The following is a 20,170-nucleotide window of genomic DNA, read 5'->3' as shown; positions in this document are numbered from 1 at the left end:
TGATGGTACACTGATACGCTTCATTAAAGTAAGCAGTGGAAGTTCAAAATCGTAACAAACATGGCAACGAAAACCCTGAAGAAAAAAAAGTTTCACATTTGTCGACTGTCTACTTTATTCGGTGTTCCGTCCTCGAGCGCCCCACTCCCGGGGGTTGCACTTTTCGTCTCCTGTTACGCTCTGATCTCGACCATCTTACCGGCCGCAAAGAAGTTTCACCTCAGGAATGCGTATGTAGCTGTTGTTGATGATAATAGTATAAACACGGATAATCAGGGACGTAACTAGAAAAGGAAGGGGGGGGGGGGGAAGGGTGCCAGACGGGCTGTTGCCCCGGGCGCCGCATTTAGGGGGGGAGGGGGAGCTAAACTGGCAAAGAAATTTTTACTACATCATTTTACTTAAATATCGTAGTGATAGAACACGAAAAAAATTGTTGGAGGGCAGATGAACTGAATTAATTTTAATTGAAAGTTTCATACATGTACACCGTCAAATATTAAAAAAAAAAAAAACTGGTATTTTTTGCGTTCTATCCAACTTGCGATGTGTTCCAAATGAAATGACTTAAAATAAATCTATTTATTTACCATATAACTTTAATAAATATATTTTGGAATAGTAGCATTAGTATGTGGTGGCTATATGAGGTGTTGTCTGGAAAGGTTTTGGTTTGGTTGATTGAAAAAATTAAAAAAGGGAAGGGGGGCCCCGCTAAAATAAGTTCTTGCCCCGGGTAGAAACTAGTCTAGTTACGTATCTGCGGATAATGTTAGATTTATTAGAAAGTCATAACTGTAAAGCTGAACAAGTGATGTGTCAAATGCATGTCACTGTTTGTACAACGAGCCCACATGTTTCATGTTCAGTTCAAGAGACCAAACTTAGCTTTCGTAAGCCAAGTACCTGACTCTGTGGTAAACAGCTGGCGACATGGCTGTAGGTACCTGAACTTTGATTTTAATGTAGTCTGTTGATAGTGATTAAAAATACTACCTCATAAGGTAATTCACCTGCCCCTGTGTTTAATCATCTGGTATTTTAATGGTTCAAACTTATCCGAATGTTTTTGGAAGCCCTGCTGAAGATATACCGTCACATTCTTCACACCCACCTGTCGGCATGCGCTGAGCGAGGCGAATCTGTTACGTAACTATAAAAATGTTGCTGTCAAGCTGGAAGTTATACCGTTCCAAATTGATGAAAACAAACATATTTAGGAAGCCACAAGTTTTAAACGTAGAACTGCTTTTATAAGAAACTAAGTGGAGGAACTACTTTCCTTGATGCGCCCTACCTACCTGAGTAATATACCTACCAGGTTTGAAACAAAAATCTGGTATTACCAGTTTACAGGCAGTGATTTTTTGTAAGAGTTGGTTTCAAAAAATATTCAGATAAGCTTGAATAGACTGTAGTAACTTATATTGACCGTTTTTCATATTTGTTAGAACTGAAAGTTTTAATTGTTAAGAAATTTCGTTTTGCAGTTTATTTTATTTATGAAGAGCTTTGGTTTTCGAGAGACTTTTTTGTAGTAATATTATTTTGTTTATTATTGAAGTTCCTAAATATTTGTTTTATCAGTAAAAACTGATCATGTATATTACTTCAGCACATGGTCTTCACATGTACGAAATATAATTGAAATAGGTTTAGTAGTTTTGGCGTGACGCGGTCACAAATTACCATCTGCTCACTTAAGTAACTTAGGTTTTTTTGGCAATACTTTCAACATGGGTACCCCAAAACTTTGAGTCCAGTGTTTTCAATTTCACGCGACCAAAATCATACCTAATAAATTTACAAAATCTGTTTCACCAGTTTTTTCCCAGGGATTTATCTAAACGGGGGTTGTGCCCCGGACATGGTATTATTTATTATGGACATTTACTTTGTTCATTACAGACTGGCCAGGATAAGCAAACCAGAATAGTAACAAGTTCATGATACATTTCATAAAAATTACGTTAATCCTCAATGATTTTTAATAGGTTATTATTTTCAAGTTAGTCTTTTCACAGAAGTTGAGATAAGTTATTTTTTAAATAGAGCAGTTTTTTTCTTATAATTTTTTTCCAAATAAACCAGTTTCGAAAAGTATTTTGTTCTATCATAACATTTTAAAAACAAAACAAAAATTCCGATCACAACTTACATAACAGGTCCAGACGATCTATACACATTGTCACTGTCACTCGTCACTCGGAAGTATATAGCACACGTTCATTAAATCATTAGGTTAAACAACGTTTTGAAGTTATACTTCTTTAGGCGCGTTATGAAATAATGATGAGAGTTAAATTTTTAGATGCGCGCGTATCACTGTAACACAAAATTATAATATTTATCCAAATGTTTCTTGTTTCTACATTCACAACACGTGTTTTAGTTTCATACAAGTGCGAATTATATACTGTATGTGCTAATAAATTATACTCAGTAGTGATTTAAATTGAATATTTTGATTAATATTATTTACTATTCGTAAATATTAGTAAAAAAAATTTGTGCCTTTATACTTTTTCTAGTGCTCCAATATAATTGAGGTTAACTATCCGTATGTATTATTTATTGATATAAATGAAAATATCATTATTTAATATAATTAATACATACTAAATATTATTATATGATTAATATTAAATATGTATTACAGGTTATTTAATATTTAAAAAATAAAGAAATAAATTTAATAAAAAAATTGTGATAAAAATTAAAATCGAACATCAAATTAAAATATTAATTTTTAATATTTAGTATTAAATTGAATAAAAAAAAATATTTATAAAAATAAATGATCAAATTTAATGAATGTTTTTGATAAAAATGAAAAGTGAATATTAAATTAAGAAAATAATAAATATTAAAAAAAACGAGTTAACTTATATTTAATTTGTGAATTTATTATTAAATTGATTTATTTTCTTTTAAAATATTTAATAATTAATAATAAATATTTAAAATTAAGAATCTTATAATATTTAGTACAAATTATGTCATATATATTTATTAATTTTCTAAATTTTATTTATTTAATTTTTCAAATTTAAACTGAACTTTATTGAATGTGTTGAATATCTTTTTCCAGCCCTTTTATTTTATTGTAATTAATTATTTGCATGCAATTAAAAACTATTTTTTAATGATGCCAAAGAAGTATAACTTCGCACGCGCGTACATAAGTACACGCACCCATTTTGTTTCTTTTTTAACGAAGTACAGAATGACATTATCTTTGAAAGATTTGTGCAATGGGAGTGCATGACTTGATGTAAGCTTTTGGACACACGCCATTGCTAAGCACATGTATGTCTGTAGAAGAAAACTACAAAAAAAAAAACCCAAAAGACAAAAAAAAAATTACAATTTAAGCAAAAAATTGCTGTTGTCAACAGGATATAAACACTACATAATATTCCATAACAGGAATATGGTAGAAAAAAAACAAAGAAAAACAAAGAAAAATGGACTAAGAGAACGGAAAAAAACCCACAAATGATGACAGCACAAAAATATTGAACCCAAAAAAATTCAGCACAACAGTTGAAACGAGACAAAAACACGACAAAACGAAAAGACTAAACAAACACAATAGTTTTCCGAAACAGAAACGAGCGACGTTTCGGGAACTGCTATCTGCTCCCGTCCTCAGGCAGAGGCGCTCATGGTACGAACACACAGGTGCGACTGATGCAGAACGACGCGGGACCCGCGTGGTCTCTCCGGCGATGGCCGACGTCTGGGTTCGATTTTCTCGTTACGTAAGTCCGGAAAAGAAAAGAAAAAGGTTCCTGTTCGGCCTGGCCTCGACCGGCAGGCGTGAAATCATGCCGTCGCACTTCCATCTAGATGCCCGGTGAGTTGCCGACGGCGAGTCCAGTCCATCCGACGATCAAGTGACGACTGGTTCACTGGTTTGAAAAAAGAAGCTGTCTTCCCTGACCGAGGCGGTCACGAAGGGGAAGCAACCCTCCGTGGGTCGACTCACCAATCACAGCACAGAACTAGGCACAGGGCCGGATTTAGAGGTCTGGAGGCCTCGGGGCAACAGAGGAGCGGAGGCCCCCTGGCCCCAAATTATTTTCCAAATAAAATGAACAATTTTTTTTTTCAGTCGAGTTTTCCAATAAATAATTTATTGTGAAATCAAGTAGATTCTCTAAGTATTTTAAAAACATACATAAATATAATCCAAGACAAGAATTATATTAAATTATTGTGGGGGCCCTCCGTTTGTGGAGGCCCCGGGGCTTTCGCCCCGGTTGCCCTCCCCTAAATCCGGCCCTGACTAAGCACATGACCATATGTGGAATAATATTGAGAGAAAAAAAATTTTTTTTTCTCTCTCTTATGAAAGTATGGAAAGACACATCGCGCCACTGCATGGTTCGTTCTGATTGGTTTGGCGAAGCAGCGTCCAACGGAAGTTCTCGTCCGTTGCTGCGCAGTCATGCGCTTGCGCGCTGGGTTTTTCCCCGACAGCGCACTGACTTGTGGCGCGAAAAAAAACGATTTTTTTTCCCTAACCTAACTAAAACTAAGTGTATTTGGGCGGAGTCCGGGTTAGGGAAGGAACCTAGATTAGGGTGACCAAATCATAAACTCGAAAAAACGGGACACATCCAAGGAGGGTTTGGGGGCGATACCCTCCAGCTGAAGGGGAGTCGGAGGGGCCTCCATCGAGACGTAATCTCATTGAAACCTGCTCTTTTTTTTGCTAATTTGAGACCTATAAATCTTTTTTAATTTACCTATGAATGTGTAATTGAATTTAAATTGTGAGGCCTATAATAAATGAAAACAACAATTATGCAGTGAATACTTATAATAAATAAGTATTATGACATACTTCAAAACATAATTAAACAAGATAACTAAAATTGTTTGTCAAAGTTATGTTAAAAATCTTTAGGATTTAAATTGGGGATATTTTTCTTTCGTTCCAGACAATTTTAAAACCTCTTTCTTTTCCGATATAAAGTTGTAAATACTAGAACAGTCCATTCTTAAATTGTAGAATACCTCCAAAAGTTCAACTGTCGAGGAGAGGGGAAGACGGTCCGAGGAGAGGCGCGACAAAAGTGTATCATCAACCCAACCTATATACGGGACATTTAGGCGTCCCGGGAGACTTTTTCGGGACCCCGTGTACGATCGTTAAAAAACGGGACCTAGATGCGTCTCAGGCCGAAGCCTATACGCCTAGTCATGCTGGGATTAGTCATGCAGGGAGAGGGTCGCATGCATCGTGTGCTAGGAGGGGATTGGCCAGCCATGGCAACGATTGGCGCCATGACTAACTCCCCTCACTCAAATCTAGACTCTAACTAGAGATAGGTTGGGCCCAGGTAAAACCTGCACAGACACAGGGAAAACCCTGGGCACTGTCATGCGGGGTGCAAATTTTCACGCATTAGGTGTAGGAAAATACAGGAGACAGAGGATGATGAAAAATGACTAACTGGCGACAAAGTGTGGCGCCTGTGTATCACTTTCTTTTGAAACCTTCTAGAAGATGCTTTGAAATTGTACAAATTAAATTAAATACAAATTAATTAAATAAACATTAATTTTAACTGTCCCAACCAAATTGAGAAAAAATAATAATATTACATTCATATTTATGTGAAACCTAACCAAAGTTAATAATAATTAATTAATATTTAAGCTCAAACAAAATACATTAAATTCCTAAACATAATATAAAAAGCATGAGTATAAATTAATTATGGAATATTAAGAAATCATCAACTGCATAACACATTCTAAGTTACAGTGTTATTAGAAGCAGGAAAAAAAGGGGGGGGTGGGTTGTAGTAACTATGCTAGCTACAACTTGAATATCGTAGTGATAAAAGATAAAAACAAGTATTAGGGGCAAATCAACTGAAATATACATATACGTAAATCATCAAATATTTAAAAACTGGTATTTTTCGCGTACTATTCAACTTGCGATGTATCACAACTGAAATTACTGCGAATAAATGTATTTATTAAATAAAATTTTTTTTTTGAATAGTGAAATTAATGTGTGGTGGCGATATGAGGTGTTGTTGGGAAAGGTTATGGTTTAGATGGTTTAACAGACCTTAGTTTCCTATACTCTCTGTACAATATCTGATTTCATACTTCCAATACAAGCTAGGATTGACATAAAAAATTGGTTGTCTGTAAAGTCGGTTTACGGACGATAGTTTAACGTGACGTCATAACAAAACATTGATGAAATGATTGCATTCTTTTATGAATAAAATTGAATCATTTTTATTGAATTATCACTATTTTGTATGGATACAAAGAAGGAGTGAAATGAAATCTACAATTTAATTGATAAATTTACTTTTATTTGCACTCATTAATTCAAATATGTTTATTACTTTAACTGTAACTTTTATACGTGTTTGCTATTAAACTTCTTCTAATCTGTGTTATTCTGTTAAGGATAGGACGATGATAGGAAAAGTAGGAAACGAATGAGAGTGTTTCAAGGATGATGTGAAGGAAAATGGCTCACCCAACACCAAGATGCAGTCAAAAATAATATATTTGGGCCACGGAATCTGCAGCAATGCTAGGAGGAACGGGTTAGCAAAGAGCAATGAAAATGTTACATTGAAATGCATGTAAACAGAATTGTGCCACGGACTAGGTCGCAATGCTAGGAGGTACAGGTTAGCAAAGAAAAATATAAAATGAGCGTAACGGGATACAGCGAAACGGAAAATGTGCGTAACGGGACATTTTTTTCGTGCGTGCAGCCGGCGTTCATCGATTTACTAGACGTTGTCACGTCAAAATGTTTCATTTAACTCAAAAAACATTTATTAGTAATTGTTTGGTAAAAAATAGCTTTTTGTAAAGAAGTACGTAAATATTATTATAATATAAAACTAATTAAAATCATGTGCGAAAACACGAAGTATGTCCCGTTACATGTCATTCTTTTATATGTACGCTGAACACGGTTGGACTTGTAGTCTTTTTTTAATCGCTAAACCTTCATAAAATGAGTGTACATATTGCATACACTTGTTGCTAATTAGCTGCCAAAATTTGCGTTTGTATAAAGTTTTTGTGCAGCGTGTACCAGGAGAACCAAAATCCAACAACCAAAGGGAAAACTTCCAGGTCTCGAGAGGCGGTGCCTCCAGCTGAAGACTCTCTGCTCTGGCCTGGAATACGAGATTCTTCCTGTTGCGTGTCCGGATGTTATTTCTCCCTCCCCCCCCCCCCTTGTGAACACCCCTCATCAATCCCTTGGGAAGGGGGAGGGGGGGAGGGGCAGCCCGGCCAGACCGCAGCGCCATGTAACTGGACGGGTTCTGGGTACATTAATGGCCGACGGAGCTGCGGTCGCATGGGCGTGCCAGGGTGGTTACATAACCTCCAAACATCTGGGGGGATCTCTTTCTCTTTCTCTCTCTCTCTCTCTCTCTCTCGCTCTCTCTCTCTATCCCTCCCTATCCCGGACACCGTCACGTATCGCGCCGGCATCACAAGAGCGCGCGCGGAGAGATGCCCGCGTTACCTCCCAGTTAAATACGCACCACACATGCGTCAACCGCCGACGTCTGCACGTCGACAAGGTTTGAGGATAGTATTGTTGCGATGCTGCTGGAGACGAGGCAGGCCAGCAAGCCCCGGCGCGCCTTCCTCTAGGAATCCGTAAGGTCCTGGGCAAGGAGTATAGAAGTAAACAGATTTCACTCCCAGGCTAATTTTTTTTTCCTCTCTCTATGAAATCCGTCACTAACGATTCTGATACTACCAAACACACATCATAAAAACCAAAGTAACTCAGTTTTGTTCCGGACGATATTGGGATCTAGGTTGTCCACCGAATTTAACAAAAGCTTGATTACCACTGTGAAAAGAGAATATGTTTTATAATCATTGTAATGCCAATTTTATTTTAGGTACTTTTAAACATGAGATTACTTTTAAATATGACTATTTTAGTTTACAAAATATGTTACGAGATAGTTTTTCACTATAACAAAGATTTATTTGGGACACTGGTGCGTCCTCCGATGATCACCAGACGCGGGTCCACCATCTGGATGAAATCAACGAAAAGTGAGCTCTGCGCATGCGCGGAATTTGGGCAATAAAAAAATCGGCAACGGATAGGAAACAAAATTACGTTCCCTAAAAAGGACTGGCCGGTCAATTTAAATATCACCCATAAACGCAGTTTCTACCATTGACGCTATTCTATAAACTACAAAAAAAAAAAAAAAAAAAATAAAAAAAAAATTAAAATAGATACGTTATCTTACACAACCACGTTAAAAAATTATTATTTTACGACATTAAAAATATACTTTTTATTACATATAAAATATACTTTTGTATCTCAGTCATTTAAATTAAAAAGCTATTTACATACAAATGAAGGGCCCAAAAGTGAAACGAATCTTAATACAAGTATTTTCATAATCCTTTGTGTTTAAGACGGTTTGTATTTGAATCGTTACAGTGGCCTGAGCGTCGCAGAGTTAACGGTACTGCGGCGACGCTACGGTACCTGGAGACGCAGCAAGCTGGTGCTGAATTTCGTAACACACGACCTCCATGGCCGAGTATTCACAAGTCAAAAGTATTTTCTTCTTTTAGGGAAATCTGAAAATATGTTACGTTTCACAAATCGACCACATCCAAGTTATATTTATGTGAGATGTATTTTAATAATTTTTTTCTCTAGCAAAGGACTGTTTATACAGTCCCATAAAATCAAAATTTATCTTATTCTTTCCTACCTTGTCAACATGAAGCACGATTTTAAAGTTGTTATTTTTATTTTGACAAGTTCATCCTGTCACTCACAAGGTTGAAATCCTGTAGGCTACTCAAGGGATCGAACACATGGCACACTTTTCAGACGAGGCGTGTCATTTTTATTAGAAAATACGGTTTCAGTATGTAAATATCCAAGAAGTAAAAGCTGTTTTGAAGACTTTAAACATACGACATAAAAAAAAACAGGAAACGTTAATTTAAAGAATATAATTTTATAGATAGTATCAATACCAATCCAAACGAATGAATTCTAACTGCCCGTGGTCGGGAAAAGTGTCTCGCCAGTCCAAACTGTCAGTCCAAACTGTCAGTCCAAACTGTCAGTCCAAACTGTCAGTCCAAACTGTCAGTTCAAACTGTCAGTCCAAACTGTCATCGGACTAGTGTTGTGGCAGCTGGCAGATGCATTTGTTTATACTATTTGGTTGCTTTGATATATTTCCCCCTCATTTTCAAACTTAAAAAAGTGTGACTTCCACAGTTTCTTCCATAATTTTTGAAAGATTTGTGGAATGGGAGTGCATTACTTCATGTAAGCTTTTGGACATACGCCATTGCTAAGCACATGTATGTCTGTAGAAGAAAACTACAAAAAACACAAAAGACAAAAACACAAATTAAAAAATTGCTGTTGTCAACAGGATATAAACACCACATAATATTCCATAACAGGAATATGGTCAACAAACAAACAAAAAACCAAGAAAAATGGACTAACAGAACGAAAAAAAAAAACCACAAATGAAGACAGCACAAAAATTATCAACAAAAAAAAATCCAGCACAATAGTTGAAACGAGACAAAAACACGACAAAACGAAAAGACGAAACCGACACAATAGTTTTCTAAAACAGAAACATGTTCTGCGATGGAACGATACATCCAACAGCAAACAGCAACCACAAGACTGATCTCGTGTGAGGAAGGCTTCAGTTCAGTCCAAACTGTCAGTTCGGACTGAGCAGTTGGACTGACGGTGCGTTGGGACGCGGCGAGAGCAGCGAGTGGTGGGTGTTGTGGCTTCAGGCTGACCTTCAACAGTTGCCACCGGGCCGTCAGCTCAGCCACCACAGGACCGGAGTCAGCAGGGAGCACTAACGCCCCTGACCTCCAGCGCTGAATTTATCAAAGCTAGGTTTTGCTGGTCGTGTGATGAAGACGAGCAGGGCTGTTACGCAGCCTATAGTTCTGAAGGGGGGCAGGGAAGGTTGTTTCGGAAACACCCTACCACGGGCAGGGGTCACTGGAGGGGGGATGGAAGGAAACCCCGTGTAGACAAGAACCAGCCGCGGCCAGAACTACCTGCTGAGGAGACCCAGAGGTCCACTCCCAGCTCGTAGCTGCTGAACGATGCAGTCCCCGCAGGTCCGTAGCGGGGACGCACCACAACGCCGAACGTACAATAACGCCGAAAACAATAACGCCGAATGCCAAATTGACTACAACGCCGACAGCTAGAAAACTGCTGTGTACCACAACGCCGAATTACCACAACGCCTAAATACATTAACGCCTAAATACATTAACGCCTAAATACATTAACGCCGAAAAATGTAATTGCAGGACTGCCACAAAGGTTAGGTTAGGTAAGGTTAGCACACAAATTCATTCAGTTGTTTTTCATTTTTTTCCTGTGACCCCCCCCCTTCCCCGCAGCAACATTTTTCGGCGTTACTGTATTTCGGCGTTGTGGTACACAGAAGTTTTCTAGCTGTCGGCATTGCGGTCAATTTGGCATTCGGCGTTATGGTATTCGGAGTTATTGTACGTTCGGCGTTGTGGTATTTCGGCGTTGTGGTAACGACCCGTCCGTAGCCAGGATTTCGTTAACCAAGATACCAATTTTGTGAGAAATTTTATTTATAATCGAATAATAAAACATCGCCACACTTAAAATCTAGGGAAACAGTAAACTTTTAGATCTCCAAGGTTTACACATGGAAATAAAAGTATTAATTTTGCTTGAGAAAATAAAACTCAACATATCGTATTTTGATTTCGATTATTTTTTTTTAAATAATGTGTTACTAAGATAATTTTCTGATAATTTTTTTTCTAAACAAGTCAAGTATCATATGATTTACAGCCCTAGATACACTAGCTAGCGTCGCACTCATCACACCGCATCACTGACACAAATACACCCCTGACTAGGCGGTACCTTAACAGATTATTACAGGCCATCAAATAGTGTTTATATTTTACATTTGTAGTAGTTCCCAAAATATATAACAGATAATCAAAACTATTTATTTAAGAACACTGCCACTGCGAAATTTCATTGGTTAAAATAAATACATATAAATTTAATTGTGAACCGGTTTTCTCGCCCAGTCGTGTTCATTGGTAACTATGCACTACTCATGTTTTTTTATTATTTTTAAATTGTGAACACCGCCTCGTCAGGGGTGTATGTGCGTTAGCGAGGCGGGATGATAAGCGCGACGCTCGCTGGTGCTTCTAGCGCGGTGTCTCCTCTGGACTGGCGCGCAGTCTTCTCGTCGTCACAGGATAACTGTGAAATTTGAGCGGCGACCGTAACATTATACGGCCAAAATATTAAGATAAAGGTGTAATGCAAGTCCCTTAAGTGCTTTCAAGAATCTGTACTGGTTGTTTTACGCCTAACAATTACTCTGAAAACATGCGTTTTAGCCATTTTAACTCTTCTAAAAATACAGTTTTAAAACTTAATCCGGAATCAAAAGTACTTTTCGGCTTTCGGCGAACTCTTAAATGCTTTTCGTAAGCAAACCCCACTCGGATATCTTGAGTAGTTTTTAAATCGCGTTGTTTTTCCTGAAGCTCTGCACACCGTATATGTGTTTGGGTAGGCGGAGCCCTTAAGACATGGTTTGAATACCAGTGGCTCCATCCCACGGAGCTGGCTGTTACTGAAATGCTGTTTTAGTTCGTGTATTCGCCACTCCATGCCCGCAGTCAGCGCCACCGTGCTGGCGACAAGCTACCACCTTACGTAATCTGTTGAACAGGTTTTTACTTCATTTTTACTTTCAGTAAATTTGCATACGTCATCAATGTGAGTGCTGATTTCAGAGCTAAACTCTGGACGGAATACACAAACACGATGCTTCAGAACGATTGCGAAATACGTATAGGGGAAACAGTATTATGATAACCAAAGCCCTGTCATTACTTGGAAGCATGAGTGGCTGACTTAAAGAAGAGCGGGTCGAGTAAAAAAAATCAAAGGTGCCGATTCAAGTTTTTATTTTTTTTACTAATGTATTTTTAGACATTTTGTTTTTAATAGAACGTAAATACAGACAACTTAGGCATTACATTAGTAAAATTACAGCTCTCGTGTATAGCAATTTAAATTATAATTTACGAAGTGGAATTGTTTAAGACTCTGTTATCTTGTTTGATTTCAATAGAGGCGGTCAGAAGCAAAGGAGTGGAAGTGACTCAATAAAGATACGTATTATGTTTAGTTGTATACTGATATGAAAACAGGAGCGTACGCACATAAGTTGGGGGGGGGGGGGGGGGGGGAAGGACAAACAATTTTTGGCGGGAATGATGGATTTTTGTTTATGTTTCGTGAAAAAGGGGTGGGATGATATCCCACAACCTTTTCAGTCTCACCTACAAAACGATGTCTTTCATATCAGCACCTGAATCTCTTACGAGTTTGTAGCAAAAGGTATGTGCTACATACGAGCATCATGTTAAGCCATACTATAATTATGGAATACATGGGAAGAAATTGTAGTGCGTAGAAAGTATTCGAGAGAAATAATTATTGTGCGTGGTCTGGAGTCTCCAACTGAAATTGCAAAAATGTCCGAGATAAGTAAATAAGTCCATGTTTAAATGCAGTAATTACTGCAGGCGTGTACTAGGGGTCAGGGGCGGTACATATAGGCATAGGCCCACCCACCAGGTCTGTCAGTTGACACTAATATCTCCTCTCCTAGAGTTTACAAGTTCAGTACAGTGAATATAGTAATAGAACGCATGCAAGGCTGCATAGTCTGCCGTACAAACACACATGTGAGAGAGCCGTTGACTAATCAATATCAAGGATTCATTCTGACAAATATAAACCGGGGAGGAAATATTGTTTGCTTTTGTGTGGTAATTGAAGTTTGGAATTTGTGTCCTGGGAATAGGACCGCTCATGACCACACCTGTAGCCACGCCTATGGTAAGTAGCTGATATTTTGTGAGTACTACATTAAAATATGCACTGCGTAAAATTGCAGCCATACTATTTTTGTTATTATTCCAACTAAAAATTGTTCGTCTGGGGAGTCCTAATTTTAAACAAATAAACGATTCATTATTTGCACGGTCTAATTTTCACAGTTTTACTGGCAAATCGTAAGTCATTGATGCGTAGAAGAAAAGAATCTATCCATGTCATCAATCATCTACGGCCCAGCAAAGTTGTTAATCTCGAAAAGTTGTCAGGACTGGAATAGTGACAAGATAAATGGTATATTGATATCGCGGTCGAGTAACGGTTGTGTAAAGAACTCGAATAAATGTTGCCACCTTTCACGAAGGCTATGGAAAGCGTTCCAAGAACAAAAAATGCTCGGAGAATGCTGTTTTTACTGGTCAGTACTCCACACATTTACGTACCTTGCTTTATTTTTAAAATTATAGTTTGCCTGCCTTTAAGTTAACACTTTTTACAGTAAAGGCCACAACACATTTTATTAAAGTTATACTTCTATTTCGACTTCCAACAAGGTTGCGTTAAACGTTTAACGCTCCTGGGGAGGGGGAATAGAAAAAGAGAGAGCGAGAGTGAATGCCATTGTAAGGAACTAAGTAGAGAGTAAGAAAAAATAAAGATCCTGAAAGTTTGTACTGTCGTCATATTTGTTTCAATTTTCAATACCCTTTTTGTATATTACAATTTAAATTGCAGAAAAAAATCATGTTTCATAGACACATAAATTGTGAGTGTGTGTCATTTCTCTATGTCCACGATGTCTCGCCGCGTCAATTTTCTCCTTGGGGCGAACCCGTCCGCTTGATTACATAAACAGCTTTTATCGTTGAATGATTTCATGATTTATTTCATGAAAATCTGCTCTCATAAAAAAGTTAGTTTTATAGACATTCAATAGGTCTCTCTCTCTCTCTCTATCTCTCTCTCTGAAAATCAATCTATGAATCGTTACAAATTTATTTCCTTAATTTTTTTAGTTTGATTTGATACAATATGATTTCATAAAAATCAATTTCTACCCCTTCCTATTTTAATTTCCACATTACGAAGTTTCACTTCTTCCGCGCGGAGGGACTCCACGCACTATTTTTGCATGCAATTAAAAACTATTTTTTAATGATGCCAAAGAAGTATAACTTCTCACGCGCGTACCTAAGTACACGCACCCATTTTATTTATTTTGTTCGTAACGCATTTATTAGTATTGACCGCAAAATATGTTGAAATGGTATCATGCATGTAACATCCCAGGTTTGTCAACGCGTAAATTACTTATGGGGTTTGTATCGATAAAAAAAAAATGCAGCTAATATAAAAAAAATATTTTCAGCGTGTCAATCCTTTGAATGGTCACAAAAAAACACTAATTTATTTTAAATATTTTACTGGCGAGGCAGTAACTAGTCAACGTACACAGCTGCGAATAATAAGTATTTTTTAAACGTTATCCAAATTATATTTAGAAAAATTACAATAAAAATACTTAAAAATTAAAAACGTTTTAGAGGAAAATGAGAAAAAATAACAAGCTTTACACATTCATTCCTCATAATGAAGATAATTCCGCGGAAGATACGTAAACTTTATACTTTATGCTACCAGTGGACATGTTCGATTTAGATTGAACATTGAAAACTATATTATTAATATCTAAACACTTTAGCCAAATAAATATTATTTATATAAAGTAATGAAATAATTATAAGTGGCTATAGAATAACCTAAAGCGAGTTTTATGTTCAAGTGTCGTGGTGCAATAGTATAAATATAAAAAAAGAAAATTGTTCCAAAATAAATTTGATTTTTTTCCTCCACTGCGAAACGTTATTACAATTCAACAGCGTTCGAGGGATGTTCATAAAGTAAGATCTGTTATGTCATTAGAAATAAACTCATTAGAAAATATATTCATTGACATTTTTAGTTCACTACATATCTACTTCATTTTTCCACTTAATCGCCCTTCAGTTCCAAGCACTTTTTGTTCGTCGCCTGGAAATTAAACCAGTTCACGACGGAAGTCTTCAACTCCTCGTCGGCAGCTTGATGACTGAACGTTCGTGGTCATCCTCAAAGAGGCCGCGGCAACATCTTCGAAGACAGTCCAGCAAACAGCGATCAGCAGCGACAGCAGCCAGTCCCTCGCATCGCCGAAGCGAGCGGGCGAGTCACGCCGGGAAGCGCGGCTACCCGCAGTGCGGACGAGTGAAGCGGGCAGCCCGCTCGCAGGGGCAAATGATCGTAGCATCCCAGCCCCCTTCGACTATCAAGCCGATGGCATCTTGGCGAGTCACGCGCCGGGCAGACACGGCTACTCGCCGGCCACCTCAGGTGGCAAGGAGAGCGAGGTCAGGCGTGTGAGGACGCGCGTCGTGATTATATTTGTGTGTGCAGAAGTATCTTCACTCGCCCCTGAGTGTGGGCTTCCTGCTTTACTTGCTTGCACTGCGAGTAGCCGCGCTTTCTGGCTGTTCAATTTCCGGGCGGCGAACTTGATGACGATTATGTTGGAAAATGAAGTAGATAATATGTAGACAAAATAAAACTGTCAAAACCTTTTTTTTTACACTAGTTTATTTTTGACGTGGCAACGTCTAATAAATCGATGAACGCCGGCTGCACGCACGAAAAAGTGTCCCATTACGCACATTGTTCCGTTACGCTGTGTCCCGTTACGCTCATTGTACGCTTGTGCCGCACCGACAGAAGTGAAAAATTAAAACTTTGTTTATAAATGTGTAATATGAAATAATTTCTACGTCAAATGTACGTAAGAAAATGAATCTGATTACTAGTATAATTTCAAGTATTTATTCTTTTATTATTAAAATAAAAATGATTCAATTTTATTCATAAAAGTATGCAATCATTTCATCAATGTTTTGTTATGACGTTGTCACGTTAAACTATCGTCCGTAAACCGACTTTACAGACAACCAATTTCTTAAATGACCAAACGGACCTCACTTTGTAAACAACCCTCGTATATTTCGTGGTCAAAGTCACTAATTACTTCTGGGATTCTTGGTCGAGGCCTGTGTAATCAGCGGTCTTCCCCCCAGTTTACGACGTGCCTTGTTGCAGCCGTCTTTAAGGGCGATCAATAACTTAAGTCCTCGTGTTCTCTGGTACAGCTCGGCTGGGAATGACTCCGTATTCTGGTACAGCTCGGCTGTACGAAAATACTGACCCGGATAATGTTGTTAATCACGCTTGAAGACGACTGCGACAAGGCGTGCCGAAACGGCAGACCCTCCGTAATTCTCAGTTACAACTATTCGTCTGCCCTAACATGATCACTTTCGAGATAAATAAATAAAAATACTGCCAGTTAGATCGAATTATTTAACTTAAAAGTAGAGGAGGAAGAGAGTTATCTCTAGAAATGATGTCTCACTACCCCCTTCCCCCACTTCACACCACCACAGCGCCACTATAGGGATCGGCATGTTCCAGAGCCCCGTAATTGTTCCGGGAGCTTCGGGTGTCAAGTAGACCTGATGACGCCACACTCCAAAAAAAGGCGCGAGACCATTCTAGAAAGGGGGGCGGGGCTGAGGTGTATATAAACGGTGACGCCGGCCTCCGAGGCATTGAAGTGACCCCTTGGCGAGTGAAAGTGAACGACGAGCGACGGACTTGGTGTGCGCAGAATGGTGCATCGGGACTGTGTTCTGTGCGACGGACGAGTGAGTAGTGCGAGGCAGTGAGAAGTGCGAGACGGGTCGTTACCACAACGCCGAAATACCATAACGCCAAATGTCAAAATTGACCACAACGCCGACAGCTAGAAAACTGCTGTGTTCCACAACGCCGAAATAACAACTGAATGAATTTGTGTGTGTTTCTTAAATGTACCTTAACGCCGAAATACCACAATCAAACCTAACCATACCTAACCTAACCTAGCGTAATACAACCTAACCTAACTTAACCTAGCCTATCCTACCCTAGCATACCCTAGCCTAATCTAGTCTACCCTAACCTAGTCTAACCTAACCTAGTCTAGCCTAACCTTGTCTAACCTAACCTAGTCTAACCTAACCTAGTCTAACCTAACCTAACCTTTGTGGCAGTCCTGCAATGATATTTTTCGGCGTTGTGGTATTTCGGCGTTGTGGTATTTCGGCGTTGTGGTGCGTCCCCGTGCGAGGCAGTGTGTTGGAACAGAGGTGCTAGGTAAGAGACGAGCAGTAGAGACAACCACTGTCGAACCGAGCTCCTGTGGGGAGAGTGAACTGTGGACTAAACAAAAGAGTGATTTATTTGTGGACAACTTTATTAAAAGTGTAAACAGCAGTTAACATATAAAACAATATTTAATTAAATTAGTTTATCATTTTCCAAACTTACGGGGGAACGTTTTGCACCACAACTTGCATGCAACAGGACCGACTGATCAGAGAGACTTCATACAACACCTCCACCTGGCAATTCATCAAACATAACATGTTGACCAAATATTTAGGACACTATTAGAATGGGTTTTAATAAGAGAATAGCAAATTAAAACGTAAAATATAAACTACAGGGTAATCTTTGAAATTACGTTTATAAAGATTTCTAATTGAAAAAAAAAATTACCTGACATGCAAAAAATTAAATTATGTAACATGACCGTCCTATATACATCATTTGTATAATTTAAAAGTATTAAATAGCAAACCAGACTTAAAGGTTGTTCCATTGGCTAGCGTGCCTGGCTGATGTGCCAAGGGACTCGTGTTCATATCCAAGCTGGGGAAATGATTTTTATTAGATACTTTATATAAATACTGAAATTGAATTCTCGAGTTAGTGCTAATATTGATTATACCTAGACAAAAAGTCAATTCTAGGTTTTTAGTATCCTTTCCTGTATATTTAAAATTAATTTTATGTGTAGACATTAAATTATACTTTTGCAAATATGTATTAAATTTGATATACAAATAAATATTTTATGAGACAAAAAATCTATAAATAAAATTTTATAAAATGCATAATTTACTGGGAATATATATTTTTTAATTTTTAATTTCATCTTAAAAACATTACGTATTCAATTTGATGAAAAAATAAATTTTTGTTAGGCAAAAAACTTATATCAATTAATTATATCAATAAATTTTATGTCCAGACACAAAACTATTTCATGATTTTTACACTTGACTGAAGAAAAATGGTTTCGGAAACTATTAGTTTCTGTTAAAATGAAATAAAGTTTTATTTTTATTTATTTATGGTTCACTATTTTTGACAATAAATAAGAAAACGACGTGCTATAAGCATCACAATTCGATTAAAAACGGCGCTTTATACGCTGATATATATATATATATATATATATATATATATATATATATATATATATATATATATAGAGCGCTCGTCACTTGACGGCCAAAGACGAAAACGCGTGAAATAATAAAAAGAGAGGTCAAAAATGGTTCCGTCTCTCACTCGCACTGGCTAGTCATGACGGAGAGGCCCGAGTATTGCCGAAGACCCTTCGTTTGTGTTTAGTTCACACGTACGCTCGCCCGCACACAGCCCCACTTTTACAATAACGCTTTACTACTTTCTCTCCAATATTTCTCGCTCATGTTTGCAAATACGCAGATGGAACTGGGAACCTTTTATATGTATTTTTTAATTCTCCACAACTTTTTTTTGCTTAAACGCCTAGATTCTGAGAAAAACTGAGTCAAACAATTTTTTAACCCTTTTCTCCAAAAACGTCACGTCCGATTTAAAAAAAAATTAGCACCATTCGATTCAGCGTCCTCGAAATACCCTTATATAAAGTTTTCAGGTCTGCTGGTAAAAAGTGCTTACTTTGCTTCTTGTTGACTAGTCTATATTACCATATGTCCCAGATGTTGAATCACGTTTTTAAATTAACTGTAAAAATCAACGAACTACACTAATATTTTTACTACATATTTATCGGTAATTTTTCCACCAGTTTTGAAGCTGATTATTAAAGTTAAGTAGCAAATGCATGCAGCACCTTGTATATGACGAATTATGGTAAAAATTAAAACTGTAGGTACTGCAATAGAGGCAATAGAGGCTATAGAGCATAGAAAAGAGAGGAAACCCTTACGCTAATATCCATAGATAAAGTATGATGAAGATGTAAATATCCACGAGAAAGTTTTTTTTATATCAGACACATAATAATATATCGTTAAAGAACATGGATGTATTTAAGTATTCATAAAAACTAACTTTTGGCTTTACTTAAAATCGGTTTTTACACACAAATATTTAACACGTTTAAGTTAACAGCTATCTAATGAGTTAAAATTTTTCAAAAAATATTTTAAAATGTATTTTTAACTTATCACAAAGTTGGTAGCCATGTCCGCTGAATCGGGTTAGCGGCGAGCACGAAGAACATCTGGGCGCGCACCGCCAGCTCAGTGACGTCAGTACAATCCTTTATATAATCATTCCCAAGGTCGTGTGTCCCCTCCCCCTCCCCCCTCCTGTGACGCATGAGCGCAACTGCTCGCGAGTCGACAATTCCTTCACGCGCGTGGGACATGAGCGCTCCAAGGACATGAGCCGACCCGGGGTCCCAGCGGCCAGTGGCCCTGCGACATGAGCGCCTGGCTCATGTGTCCCGGCAACACTCCGGAGGGGGGGAGAGCGTTAGCCAGGTGGGACTCTTTTAAATATGAGCAATATTTCATTGAGGCGGACAGCACGCCTCATGTCTCGTGTTTTGTTTATATATTTATTTATTTGATATTTTCACTTCAAGGTAAACTAGTTCTGCCATTTCGTATTTTTAGTAATTTTCCTTTTTTTTTTTGCTTGGACTGTGCTTATTTACTTCTCAAAAATATTGTAATTTTTAACGGAAATATGTTTTGTAATTTATTTATAACTTTTATTAAAGATATTACGGGTGCCACCAACGCAGGAACGACGTACCGAAAGTGTACGAGAAGTGTGTGTGTGTGTTAGTGGGTGTGCCACCCTGTGCCGGGACTCATACCAGAATTCCGGTGTTTATTTTTTTCGGATGCGCGGATGGCGCGCTTTGCGCATGCGCGGCGCCCGAGCGTGGAGCTAATGGTCGGAGCCGCGGGAAGAGTCTGCTTCGCGACGCCTGGTGGTGTGCACACGTCAGCGAGTGGGGCGCTCGACGTCAGCGAGTGGGGCGCT

At 38.1% G+C, this 20,170-nt stretch overlaps 1 protein-coding gene across 1 annotated transcript in view; it reads left to right on the top strand.

Annotated features, from left to right (window-relative positions):
• The first annotated feature begins 3,852 nt into the window (after window positions 1-3,852).
• Window positions 3,853-20,170, top strand: part of LOC134534594 (sialin-like) — a 99,084-nt gene continuing 82,766 nt past the window's right edge. Inside the window, exons 1-2 of the mRNA XM_063373075.1 lie at window positions 3,853-3,859; window positions 15,209-15,369. Of these exons, the coding sequence (XP_063229145.1) occupies window positions 3,853-3,859; window positions 15,209-15,369 (168 nt within the window). The remainder of the gene's footprint in view (window positions 3,860-15,208; window positions 15,370-20,170) is intronic.

This window comes from Bacillus rossius, chromosome 7, assembly GCF_032445375.1.
Source record: "Bacillus rossius redtenbacheri isolate Brsri chromosome 7, Brsri_v3, whole genome shotgun sequence".
NCBI lineage: Eukaryota > Metazoa > Arthropoda > Insecta > Phasmatodea > Bacillidae > Bacillus > Bacillus rossius.
This window is presented reverse-complemented; position numbering and strand designations above follow the sequence as displayed.